The 13,476-nt window shown below is 40.8% G+C and overlaps 1 protein-coding gene across 1 annotated transcript; it reads left to right on the top strand.

Annotated features, from left to right (window-relative positions):
• Positions 1-394: 394 nt before the first annotated feature.
• On the top strand, positions 395-12,304 carry LOC128644167 (puratrophin-1; the record flags this gene model as incomplete). Its single annotated transcript, XM_053696873.1, has 5 exons — positions 395-554; positions 670-792; positions 6,920-7,111; positions 8,458-8,646; positions 12,248-12,304. Coding segments are annotated over exons 1-5 (687 nt in total), but the record flags the coding sequence as incomplete, so codon positions are not given.
• Between the last annotated feature and the right edge of the window lie 1,172 nt (positions 12,305-13,476).

Raw genomic sequence — 13,476 nt, 5'->3', positions numbered from 1 at the left:
AAGGAAGGTGGAGCTCTTTTAAGAGCGTGAGACGTTAGTTCCCAATTGTTAAGGTGGAACATGACACCAATTCAGCGCTCTGTATTTTTTCTTGCCTCTGTTGTCAGTCCTGGAGGCGGGGTCACATATCGTCATCGCGTGAATCGTTTAGGGCTCTTGACTGCATCGATGTAGAATCGTGGAAGGCTGCATTGCGATGCATCGTACAAACGATTATATTCAACACCCCTTATATATATATATATATATATATATATATATATATATGTGTGTGTGTGTGTATGATATATATAAAATAGCTGTAATATTTATGCAGTATGTGGGGGCTTTGTGTACACTGCTTTTCCTTGGGAATATGCCAATAAAAGTGGTATATGAGCAGACGATCAGACATATCTCCTTTGTCCTGTGGCAGGGAAGCAGTGGACATGGCAGCTGAGCTATATAATCGTGTGGATGAGGGTGTGCACAGTCTTGTCAAGTTGTCTAATAAACGCATACAAGAAATGGAACTGGTCATCGAGTTTGATGCCTTTGAAGAACAATTTTGTGAGGTGAGGCACAATCACATTACATAGTATAAACCAGTGGACATTTAGTAGCAGGGGGCATTTATATATGTCCTGCTAGACTAACAAAATGGTTGCTTTGTTCCTCTATTATGTGTAGGTCGGCAGCTGGATAGAGAATGTTGGTGAGCGGTTACTGAGGGAGTGCACTGTTCTGGAGGATTCCCTGGAAGTTCTTCTCCAAACACAGCGACGTTTCCAGGAATTTTATGTTGTTGCACTTGTAAGTAAATATGACTTTCAATATTATGTGTGGTCTGCTGACATTTCCTCATGTTTAATTATTTTGTGGGGTGCTATTCTGATAACAGTCTAACTTCTTCCAGGCTCAAGACTTGGTGACTACAGTCTTCATTTTAAGGGATAAAATTATTTCTTTCCAATGGCATGGACAATCCACAATTCCATTAAATTACTGTTGGGAATTCAGCTCCTGGCCACCAGGAGGAGGCAAAGACATCCAGCAAAGCTTAAGTATCCCTCCCACAATCCCTATTTATTCTTTGCCTTCCTGACAAAAGGAGGATGCGAAGATGGTGCTCTGAAGAAAATATTGAACAAAGTCTTTTATGGGTAGTTTCCCTTTCAAGACAGGACTGGGGTAATGATGTGTCTATGTATTGCTCTTGAGTATTGGTAGCTGTTTGCTGCTGGAGGTCGCAGAGTAGACTGTTATCTCTCCAGCAATTTGTGTTAATACCCCAACCGGCAACCAGGGTTAGTTACTCTGCTTTCCTTCTATCTCAGGTCCCTGTCAGAAGTCTTGATGGATCTGTCAGACCTGGACGTGCTGTGACTGCTCCGCAGCAAGACCCTGGAGAGTAAGTCCTTTGATTTTTTTATTACTTGAAAAGGATCCTCAACATGAGACCAAGAATTAAGGTCGCAGTGTGACAATTTTATTCCTTTTCAGGATATCTTTCTATGGAGAGCAGATCATTTGTAAGTGGGCCATATATAGGAATTTTATCAGGTCCCTCCGGTTTCTCTACGGCACCGGAGCTCCTGTGGATTTGTTTGGGCTGTGGTAGGCTACAACAAACACTCCTCTTAATAGTCAGGGAGCTTATTAGCCTATGCAGGTGGTATTTGGGCAGATTATGCAGGTGGTATTTGGGCAGATTACACAGGGGATAGAGCTCCTTGTTTTTTCTGTAAACCAGACAATTTTTATTGGGTGCTTACAGTCTTTTCACACGTGTATTGTGATAGGCATGTGTAATGTCCCCTATGGCGATCCACTTATTATGGTCCAATCCTATTATGACATGGATCGTCAGGAAATAGCCTCAGCAGCTTAGCAGAGTTGTTGTTGACCCTGTAATATGGAGTCTTGAGTTTGAATCCTGGGATGGCTTTATTGCGCCAAGCGCTTAACTTTTTTTCTACGCGTTTTTCATTTAATGGCGTCTACTGCTGCATGTAATCCCCGATGGGGATTATCATTCTTTATTCAGTAGTTTACTCTACTGACATAATTTATTAAGAGGATACACAGTGTTTTTAGTTCACGTTTGCTCCCTGTTCTTTATGTGAAATTTCTGGTGTCCTTAGTGTTTATTACACCCTGTCAGTTTTGCTCTTTCTAGTTTTCCTGTCTAAGGACTCCGTCTTTATTTTTTGCAATTATTCTGTTCTATTTAGAATATGAAGCTTATTATAATTATCAGTGTTTAATTATAAATATTTGACGAGTTCTTGGGCTTGGAAAAATACCTCTGGTAGGAAAAGAGAAGCCGGCTGAGAACCAGGAGTCCCTGGTTCATATACAGGCACGGCAGAAAAGTATGAGTGGCATTGGTAGCAGGGGTACCATTGTTGAAAAATGGATAGGTCCTTATTTAAACCTGAGTTTGTTTTCCTCTGTCAGGAGATCCTGTTTATCTCTCTTATTTAGAGGTTATTTTTATTTTTTATCAGTAATTTTTTATTTCATTCCAGTGCATCTACTCTGGTCCCACTTGCTCTCTTTTGTGGGAGGCTAATCCTGAGCAGAGTGCGCCCTTCATCCAAAGGTGTTCTGAGATAATGGCCTCTCATCAATTTTCAATCTTCCCGTATTCAGGTCCAGATCTGGGGTCTCTCACATAGTGTTGGTGGACTATTTAGCGTTTTAGTGGGAATTCAGTCTGTTTTCCACGTTTGCCATTTTCCCAGGGTCATAGCCCAGATAAATAGGGAGCGGACCTCACTGATGTTTTTGCTCCAGCTTAGCCTCGTAGGACTTGGTTCCAGACCTGTGTTTAAATTTGTTGTCTACATGGTGCTTTGCAACCCACAAGTTGTTGGATTGTTTTCAGCTTCTGGTGTTGAGCTTCTACTTATTCTTGTCACTTCTTGAGACCTCGGATGGAAGGTAAACCTAGGCAAACACCAGGGTGTTTTTCTGGGTCTTTCATAGATTCGATAGCCATGACCCTTCCTGGCGGATGAGCCTTTAAAACCGTTGTAAGAGATTGTGGTCTACGGATATCTCCCTTCTGGTCTGGGGTGCGGTGTGGGACTCCCTGAAAGTTTAGGAAATCGGGTTTTCTGCTGCAATCTTCTCTTCCCATCACCAATGCTCTGATGGCGTGGCCTCTACATCTGTCTGTCCTGTTTATCAGATGCTAGTAGGGTAGCATATTGTTTGTGGCTTCTTTCATTCTTCTGGATGATATAAGGAGCTCTTTGGCTAGGAAGGAGGTATCTCGCTCTTTTTAGTTATTGGAGCCTCAATCTGGTTCTTCGTTTTTGGCATCAGGCTCAGTTTGAGCCTATTCATTTTGTTGATCGTAAACTTTTATCATGGAAAGTTATTTGTTTTTTGTTGGACATTTCTTCTGCTCGTAGAGTTTCATAATTATAATATGGCGGGTTCTCTTGACTGCAATATCTATCTGGAGATCGTTATTAGGGCTCACTCTACCCATGCTGTTTCCTCTTTTTGGGCTTTTAAGAATGAAGTTTCCATGGAACAAATCTGTAAGGTGGCTTCTTGGTCCTCTTTGCATACTTTAGCAAAAAAAAAAATTATTTTTTATTTTTGCCTCTGCTGAGGTTTGGGAGAAAGGTGCTTCAAGTGGTGGTGCCTTCAGTTTAGGTCTGCCTGCCTTTAGTTCTCCCTCTCTGGCTTGGGTATTGGTTTCCAACAGTAATTGAATGCCATTGGAAAGTAAACAACATTTTTGCTTACCTGATGATAAATTCTTTCTTTCCTGGCATGGAGAGTCCACGACCTGCCCTTTTATACTTTTTAAAGGCAGCATTTATTTTCATAATCTTCAGGCACCTCTCTACCCCTTGTGTTCCTCTTTCTCTTTCCTTATTCCCTTGGCTGAATGACTGGGGATTGTGGGAAGGGGAGGGAAACTTAAGCTTTGCTGGGTGTCTTTGCCTCCTCCTGGTGGCTAGGAGATGAATTCCCAACAGTAATTGAATGGAATCGTTGGCCTCTCCATGCAAGGAAAGAAAATAATTTATCAGGTAAGCATAGATGCTGTTTTTCCCAGCTAGTCAGTGCTAGTTCATGTGTGCCATATAGATAACATTGTGCTCACTCCGGTGGAGTTACCTAAGAGGCAGCACTAATTGGCTAAAATGCAAGTTTGTCAAAAAAACTGAAATAAGGGGCATTCTGCAGAGGCTTGGATATAAGGTAATCACAGAGGTAAAACGTATATTAATATAACGATGTTGGTTATGCAAAACTGGGGGGTGGGTAATAAAGGGATTATCTATCTTTTTAAACAATAAAAATTCTGGAGTAGACTGTTCCTTTAAAGGGGCAGTATACACCAATTTGCATTAACTGCATGTAATAGACACTAATATAAAGAATAATATGCACAGATACTTATATAAAAATACAGTATAAAAACTTACTTAGAAGCTCCAAATTTAGCACTGTTGATGAGATTAGCCTGGGACACCCACTGAAAGGGGCTGATAGCATAACCTCCCTTGCATATGAAAAAACCCATTAGACAAACAGAAGTAGTATGAAGTGTGTATACATCAGTATGCATCTAAAACTTTGGGGCTTGGTTAGGAGTCTGAAAATCAGCACAATGTTATTTAAAATAAGCAAAACTATACATTTTTACAAAAACACACCCAGATGGGCTATATAAATGAATCATCTACAAAACATTTATGCAAAGAAAAATCTAGTGTACAATGTCCCTTTAATAATAGGGTTTCTCAAAGTTGTGCAGACTTTGAAATCTTAGATGATAGTGAAGAGTGCAAATCATTTGTACCTGTCCTTACTAAATTCCCCACCAACCTTCTTAGTATACTAAGGGCCAGATTACAAGTGGTGCACTAATTTGGCTCTTTCACTCGAGCATAAACTTTGCTAGAAGTAATCTTTTTGCACTTACAAGTTGAAAGTAAAATGTTTGTGTGCAAGCAGTACCTGACGTACGCTAACCAAATATTGCGACCGTGTTAACATATACTCCCCATAAAAGTCAATGAATAACTTTTATTTATTTATTTATTTTAAATATGAAAAAAAAAATATATATATTTTTCTTTCATTTTTAAGTAAAGTTTATTGAAAGTTAACATAATACAATACACATACATGAATGTCAGCAAAGATACATCAATCAGTATTACAAAATTAGATCTTTCAATATGTCGTTTGCTACATTTCTGGAAACAAATATCTAAGCAACTTGTATGTATCCAGGATTCTTTGTATCATGTCCATACTGCTTACATCCGAACACATTAATTTCTCACTTATGTCCAACATATGGAAGTCTGTTGTAAAGTCCACTTAGTACTACCTGGGTATACAGGTATAATTATACTGTATTGAAAGTAGACATCAAGTATCCCGGCTGACATTAAATTATGACGGGCAACGGAAATTACGAGGCTTGTCGTGAGAGGAAAAAGAGATAAAGAAAGAGAGAGATAAAAAGATAAAGAAAAAGATAAGAGTGGAAGGAAGGAGAGAGGTGGAAGGGAAGGGTTCTCATCAATGGAAGGGGGGGGGAGAAAGGGGGGGGAGGCTAGGCCATGTGTTTTCACTGAAAAGGGTAAGGTACCCATGGCTCATCTAATCAGTGGTCTCCAGATTTCTTTCATATATTCATGGATTTCAATTCTATCTTCCCTCATGTATCGAAATCTTTCTAATGACAAATGTCTATCTACTTGAGATTCCCAATCAGCAGTCTGAGGGATTCTATATGATTTCCAGTTTTTGGGAATGAGGGCTTTCGCACTGTTTAACATTATGTACAGGAGGTATTTTTGGGGTTTCTCTGTCAGTTTGGGCAGCCCATGGAACAGTAGAAGGTCTGGATTTCTGCGTAGTGTAATGTTTAGTTTAGAGTCAATAATATCCAGTACAGAACTCCAGAACGGAGTTATCAAATTACAGGTCCACCAAATATGGAGGATGGTCCCAACCTCCCCACAGCCCCTCCAGCACCTACCATCAGATCTCTTATATATTTTTTTAATCTTATCTGGTGTAAGATACCACCGGGATAAGTATTTATAGTTGGATTCTAGGGTTCTGGCCGAGATTGAAGCTTTGGTGTGATTGTGGTATATTTTCTGCCATTCGGTGTCTGTGAGTGGGCGGTCTAACTCACAGTTCCATTGTCTAACAAAGGTAGGTGTATAAAAATCCTTATGGGACGTCATCAGCTTGTACATGATTGATATTAAATGTGAAGGAGCGTGGGTTAGCAAGCATAATGATTCTGACTGACTCAGTTGTCTAGAAATACTATCTGCCCCTTTATGTGTGGACACGTAGTGTTGGAGCTGTCTATGGAAAAACCACAATATGTTGAGACCCAACTCCGCCAATTCTCCCAAACTTTTGAGTTTTTTATTTGATAGTAGCCTATGAAACATGGTCTGATCTAACCGTGTCTTGTCAAGGGTCGGCTGGATGAATCATTTTTTATCAGATAGTGTTGTATGAGCGTAACTGTACTTTTAAATGTATTTATGTTGTTTTTTGCAACTTTTTTTAATGCACTACCCGCTACCCTGGTGAGCATAAAACTCAATTGTATTTACTTTCAACTTGTAAAACATGCAAAAAATTTCCGTCATGCGCAAAAAACGGATATCGCTCGCGCACAACTTGTAATCTAGCCCTAAATTAATTATTGTCAGCTTTCACAGTATCGGTTCATCCAAGCGTGTGTGCTTTTTTGTATTTTAGGTATAAAACAAATTCTGTTTTATACTTTTTCATATCATAGTATCTGGATTACCTGTGAGTAGTAATCCTACATTTTTATTATGTTAATACCCAGTTTAACTAATTTAAGGGTAAATTCTGCTTTTTTTTCTGAAAAAGATTAAAGCTCATTTTATATTTTTGCTTTTAGGAATACTGCAGGAGGGCTCAGGAGATGATGCAGATCTCAGAAAAGTGGCAAAGCCTATCGTCCCCTGAGATTCAAAAGTACAGAGTGAAGCTGCAGAGGTGCAAGGACAAACTGGGAGATTTCTCGTGGAGGCTGGAAGAAGCCCGCACCAGGCTTGAGAAAACTGTGATGTTGTATCAGTTTTTTGACAAGGTCAGTCTGAAAATAATTTGTACACTTAAGTAATTAACCAACAAAATAAAAATGTTAATCTGATAATAGTAGGGCTGCTGCATTCCTTGGGAATCCTTTCAATGCTACAAAAGTTATTTGTATTCTAAATAGTACTAAGTCAGAAGCTATTATCCATTATTTGTCTGGAATTTCCTTTAGCATAATGTATATTATATTTTTGAGGCATTTATCGTACACTAAAATTATTTTTCAAACTTACAATGTTCCCTATATGTATTCAATACAAAATAATTCCTAAGAAAACAGTTATATGGTCTTCTATGCAGTAACTATTTTACAGGTCTCAGGGCCCCATGCTGGATCTTACAGGAACTGCGGGTTTTGAGCAAGCACCCAATAGGTTCTGTTACTGTGAAGTTTTACTTTATTTTTCACAATAAAACAAAAATAAATTTGAAGCTATTTATTTTTTATGTTTCGTATCAATGCTAATTGTCTCACATTCTATTGTGACCACACATAAGAAGAATTCTGTACATCTGGGTTATTGCTTAATTATCCACTTGGAGAAGGCAAAAACTACTCAAGTGTTGATTTAATTATTTCGTTTGCCGTTCCTGTCATTTTCTAGCTTTTTAAAGAGGCAGCAAGCTCTAGATCCCTGCCACAATTTCTGAAAACAGAATAAGTATCTGTTTCTGCACCAAAATTTTCTACCTTTTTTCACCAGACCTATCAACTTCCTTGCTAACTCGTGTCACCATCTGTCTTACATTTCATCTTGTATGTTTTCTCATTACCTTAAGCTAAATCTTTCCAAAACGGAGCTTCTTGTCCCCCCCTTCTTTTAAAATCTCCACCCCCCATATTTCTATAACTGTTGATAATAACATCATTACCCCAACCCGCATGTCTGATGTCTTGGGGTCACACTTGACTCAGATCTCTTTCACTCCTACCTCTCTTACCTTAAAAACATCTCCTTAATTCACCACTTCTTACACAAGATACAACTATCAATCTTTTAGATCAATCTTCTAACAATATTACCAACTGCATTAAAGTACTTAAAATGGCTAATGATTTCATTTGTGATGCAGTCTTTGACATCATCAATATTGATTTCAAAAATGTGTCCATTGCCATTTTCTTTAGGAGAGCTTTATGGCTTAAATCTTGGTCAGCTGACATGGTTTCTAAGAATAGGTTATTATCAGTCCCTTTTGAAGGGTAGATGCTTTTTGGATCAAAATTAGATTCTATTATCAAAACTGTCTCTTGGGTAAAGGGGGCTTTTCTTCCTCAGGACAAGAAATCTAAAGGGAAGTACAAACAACCCGTTTTTGTTTCTTTCACTCCCCTAGAGATCAAAAGTCCCCTCCAACCAGAAGTCTGAATCATCCAAACCTTCCTGGAAACCAGGATCTTCTTGGTCTAAAAACAAAATGACCAACTCAAATCTGCATGAACATCAGTCCCCCATGGGAATGGTTTCATCTGACCCACGTTCCATAGGATGCTGTAAAGGCAGATATTGGAATAGGTTGGATATGGTAATGATCCAACCTGTTCCAATATCTCAACAGGGTCGAGGTTTCTACTCCAACCTCTTCATTGTCTCAAAGAAGGAAATCACTTATCCTATTCTGGACATAAAAACGCTGAAAAAATTTGTTTGGGTACCCTCTTTCAAAATGGGAACGATCTGTGCCATCTTACCTCCAATTAAGGAGGGTCAATTTATGACAACTATAGATTTAATGGATGCATATTCTGATTCACAAGAATTGTTTCTAATGTTTGCTTTTCTCAAAAAGCATTACCAATTTGTGGCCCTCTCCTTCAGTCTGGCCACCACCCCTCGCATCTTCACAAAGGTTTTCTGGCTCTTAGCAGTGATCACAGCTCAGGGAATCTCTGTTGCTCCTTATATGGGCAATTTCTTTTTTAAAACACGATGAGTCCACGGACCATCTTAATTACTAATGGGATATTCACCTCCTGGTCAGCAGGAGGAGGCAAAGAGCACCAAAGCAGAGCTGTTAAATAGCTCCTCCCCTCCCACCCCAGTCATTCTCTTTGCCTATGTTAGTGATAGGAAGAGGTAAAGTGAGGTGTTAGTATAGATTCTTCAATCAAGAGTTTATTATTTTCTCCAACATAGGTGTGTCCGGTCCACGGCGTCATCCTTACTTGTGGGATATTCTCTTCCCCAACAGGAAATGGCAAAGAGCCCAGCAAAGCTGGTCACATGATCCCTCCTAGGCTCCGCCTACCCCAGTCATTCTCTTTGCCGTTGTACAGGCAACATCTCCACGGAGATGGCTTAGAGTTTTTTAGAGTTCTCTATCTCCGTCGACAAGGGTTCCCTTCTTGGGAACAATAATAGACTCCTTAGAAATGAGGATTTTTCTGACAGAGGCCAGAAAAACAAAACTTCTAAACTCTTGTCAAACACTTCATTCCGTTCCTCTTCCTTCCATAGCGCAGTGCATGGAAGTAATAGGTTTGATGGTAGCGGCAATGGACATAGTTCCTTTTGCGCGCATTCATCTAAGACCATTACAACTGTGCATGCTCAGTCAGTGGAATGGGGACTATACAGACTTGTCTCCGAAGATACAAGTAAATCAGAGGACCAGAGACTCACTCCGTTGGTGGCTGTCCCTGGACAACCTGTCACAAGGGATGACCTTCCGCAGACCAGAGTGGGTCATTGTCACGACCGACGCCAGTCTGATGGGCTGGGGCGCGGTCTGGGGATCCCTGAAAGCTCAGGGTCTTTGGTCTCGGGAAGAATCTCTTCTACCGATAAATATTCTGGAACTGAGAGCGATATTCAATGCTCTCAAGGCTTGGCCTCAGCTAGCAAAGGCCAAGTTCATACGGTTTCAATCAGACAACATGATGACTGTTGCGTACATCAACCATCAGGGGGGAACAAGGAGTTCCCTGGCGATGGAAGAAGTGACCAAAATCATTCAATGGGCGGAGACTCACTCCTGCCACCTGTCTGCAATCCACATCCCAGGAGTGGAAAATTGGGAAGCGGATTTTCTGAGTCGTCAGACATTACATCCGGGGGAGTGGGAACTCCATCCGGAAATCTTTGCCCAAATTACTCAACTGTGGGGCATTCCAGACATGGATCTGATGGCCTCTCGTCAGAACTTCAAGGTTCCTTGCTACGGGTCCAGATCCAGGGATCCCAAGGCGACTCTAGTAGATGCACTAGTAGCACCTTGGACATTCAAACTAGCTTATGTATTCCCGCCGTTTCCTCTCATCCCCAGGCTGGTAGCCAGGATCAATCAGGAGAGGGCGTCGGTGATCTTGATAGCTCCTGCGTGGCCACGCAGGACTTGGTATGCAGATCTGGTGAATATGTCATCGGCTCCACCATGGAAGCTACCTTTGAGACGAGACCTTCTTGTTCAAGGTCCGTTCGAACATCCGAATCTGGTCTCACTCCAGCTGACTGCTTGGAGATTGAACGCTTGATCTTATCAAAACGAGGGTTCTCAGATTCTGTTATTGATACTCTTGTTCAGGCCAGAAAGCCTGTAACTAGAAAAATTTACCACAAAATATGGAAAAAATATATCTGCTGGTGTGAATCTAAAGGATTCCCTTGGGACAAGGTAAAGATTCCTAAGATTCTATCCTTTCTTCAAGAAGGATTGGAGAAAGGATTATCTGCAAGTTCCTTGAAGGGACAGATTTCTGCCTTGTCTGTGTTACTTCACAAAAAGCTGGCGGCTGTGCCAGATGTTCAAGCCTTTGTTCAGGCTCTGGTTAGAATCAAGCCTGTTTACAAACCTTTGACTCCTCCTTGGAGTCTCAACTTAGTTCTTTCAGTTCTTCAGGGGGTTCCGTTTGAACCCTTACATTCCGTTGATATTAAGTTATTATCTTGGAAAGTTTTGTTTTTGGTTGCAATTTCTTCTGCTAGAAGAGTTTCAGAATTATCTGCTCTGCAGTGTTCTCCTCCTTATCTGGTGTTCCATGCAGATAAGGTGGTTTTACGTACTAAACCTGGTTTTCTTCCAAAGGTTGTTTCTAACAAAAACATTAACCAGGAGATAGTCGTGCCTTCTTTGTGTCCGAAACCAGTTTCGAAGAAGGAACGTTTGTTGCACAATTTGGATGTTGTTCGCGCTCTAAAATTCTATTTAGATGCTACAAAGGATTTTAGACAAACATCTTCCTTGTTTGTTGTTTATTCTGGTAAAAGGAGAGGTCAAAAAGCAACTTCTACCTCTCTCTCTTTTTGGATTAAAAGCATCATCAGATTGGCTTACGAGACTGCCGGACGGCAGCCTCCTGAAAGAATCACAGCTCATTCCACTAGGGCTGTGGCTTCCACATGGGCCTTCAAGAACGAGGCTTCTGTTGATCAGATATGTAGGGCAGCGACTTGGTCTTCACTGCACACTTTTACCAAATTTTACAAGTTTGATACTTTTGCTTCTTCTGAGGCTATTTTTGGGAGAAAGGTTTTGCAAGCCGTGGTGCCTTCCATTTAGGTGACCTGATTTGCTCCCTCCCTTCATCCGTGTCCTAAAGCTTTGGTATTGGTTCCCACAAGTAAGGATGACGCCGTGGACCGGACACACCTATGTTGGAGAAAACAGAATTTATGTTTACCTGATAAATTACTTTCTCCAACGGTGTGTCCGGTCCACGGCCCGCCCTGGTTTTTTAATCAGGTCTGATATTTTATTTTATTTAACTACAGTCACCACGGTATCATATGGTTTCTCCTATGCAAATATTCCTCCTTAACGTCGGTCGAATGACTGGGGTAGGCGGAGCCTAGGAGGGATCATGTGACCAGCTTTGCTGGGCTCTTTGCCATTTCCTGTTGGGGAAGAGAATATCCCACAAGTAAGGATGACGCCGTGGACCGGACACACCGTTGGAGAAAGTAATTTATCAGGTAAACATAAATTCTGTTTTTAAAGTAGTGCAAGATTGTGCTGCTTTGTTCTAGGGTGTAGCCATAGTCCATATCAGTCTCTTCAGTAGAGCCTTGGTGGCTTTAGAGCAATGGGAACTTGTGGGACGTAATTCTCACTGCGCCTCCCATATTTCTTGCTGTCCTATATCCTTCAGTCTGAGGTAATCTTTAACTCAGCATTTTATTCTCCTCAGGTCGATGTGAGGGATATAGGACCTCTCAAAACTGAGAGCTGCCAGGCAGAAGTCAAGGTAAGTGCTACCTTAAGTTTTCTGGGAAAAGGACTCAGAAATTTTATAAGCACACTGGAACTTATAACATAAGGGGCTCTTTATTAATGTAGTGCTTTATGTTGGGACATTAAACATTTTTCAGGTGGGAAAAACTATTTGGGCAGTTTGATATGCAAGGGCACTAGGGCTAAGGGGTTATGCTGCAAGATCTCACGGATCTTTAATGGCTTCTGTGGTTTTCACTTGTTTGATAGAAAGGAAGCGTTATTTAGATCACACCCACGATGGGTGGTCCTTCTGGCTTTTGCGCGCCACTCCGTATCGCTTCAGTTATCAGAGAAGCTGTGGGAAGTGTGCAGTAGAAAAAATTCAGTCCTAGTATTTGACTGGTCTGTTCTGGAGTCGCATGGAGAACATGCGTTACTAGTACAGACACGGTCTTCTTGGTTATTTCAGCTGTTGTTGGCTTTTCTAACGAATCATCTGCAGACAGGGAAGTAGTCTTTTAAGGTTGTTTAAACTGCAGTTTGCAAAAAAGAAAAAGGACCATTTTGTATTTAAAGTGACTAACGTTTTTTTGAGTTAATATTTCCAAATAATTCTGATAATTTTTTGTTTTATTAATTGGAATATTGTGTGAAAGCATGGATCAAGGGGACTTGCAAGATGTCACCTGTGCTTTATGTTTTGATGCTAATGTGGAACCACCAATCCCTTTCTGTCCTTCATGTGTACAAAGGACTGTGAGTTATAGGGATAAGATTTTTTTCCAGAGCCAGTCTCTTCTAAGGCAGATGTTGTCCAAGAGTCTAATGATGAGGGTCAATATATGCCGCAGCTTACTCCCCAAGCATCCCAAACTTTATCGCCCGCACAAGCAGTGCCCTGCACCTCTGCTATAGCTCCTGCTGGAGTTACTTTAAAAGACATTGCTTCTCTCATGTCTTCTACAATTTCTGATGCATTATCTGCTTTCCCAATGTTGCAGGGCAAGCGTAAGAGGAAAGCCAGACATTCAGTTAGTTCTGATGCAATTGTTGCAGTTTCTGAGGTACCCTCCCAAGACCATGAAGAGGAGGGTACTGCTGTTTCATGGGTGACATCTCAGATTCGGAGGGTTCATTGCCTCTGACAGACTCAGAGGTTGTAACTTTTAGGTTTAAGTTAGAACACCTCCGCCTGCTACTCAG

This window comes from Bombina bombina, unplaced genomic scaffold, assembly GCF_027579735.1.
Source record: "Bombina bombina isolate aBomBom1 unplaced genomic scaffold, aBomBom1.pri scaffold_1429, whole genome shotgun sequence".
NCBI lineage: Eukaryota > Metazoa > Chordata > Amphibia > Anura > Bombinatoridae > Bombina > Bombina bombina.
The sequence above is the reverse complement of the archived record's forward strand: the minus strand, read 5'-3'. Positions and strand labels throughout refer to the sequence as shown.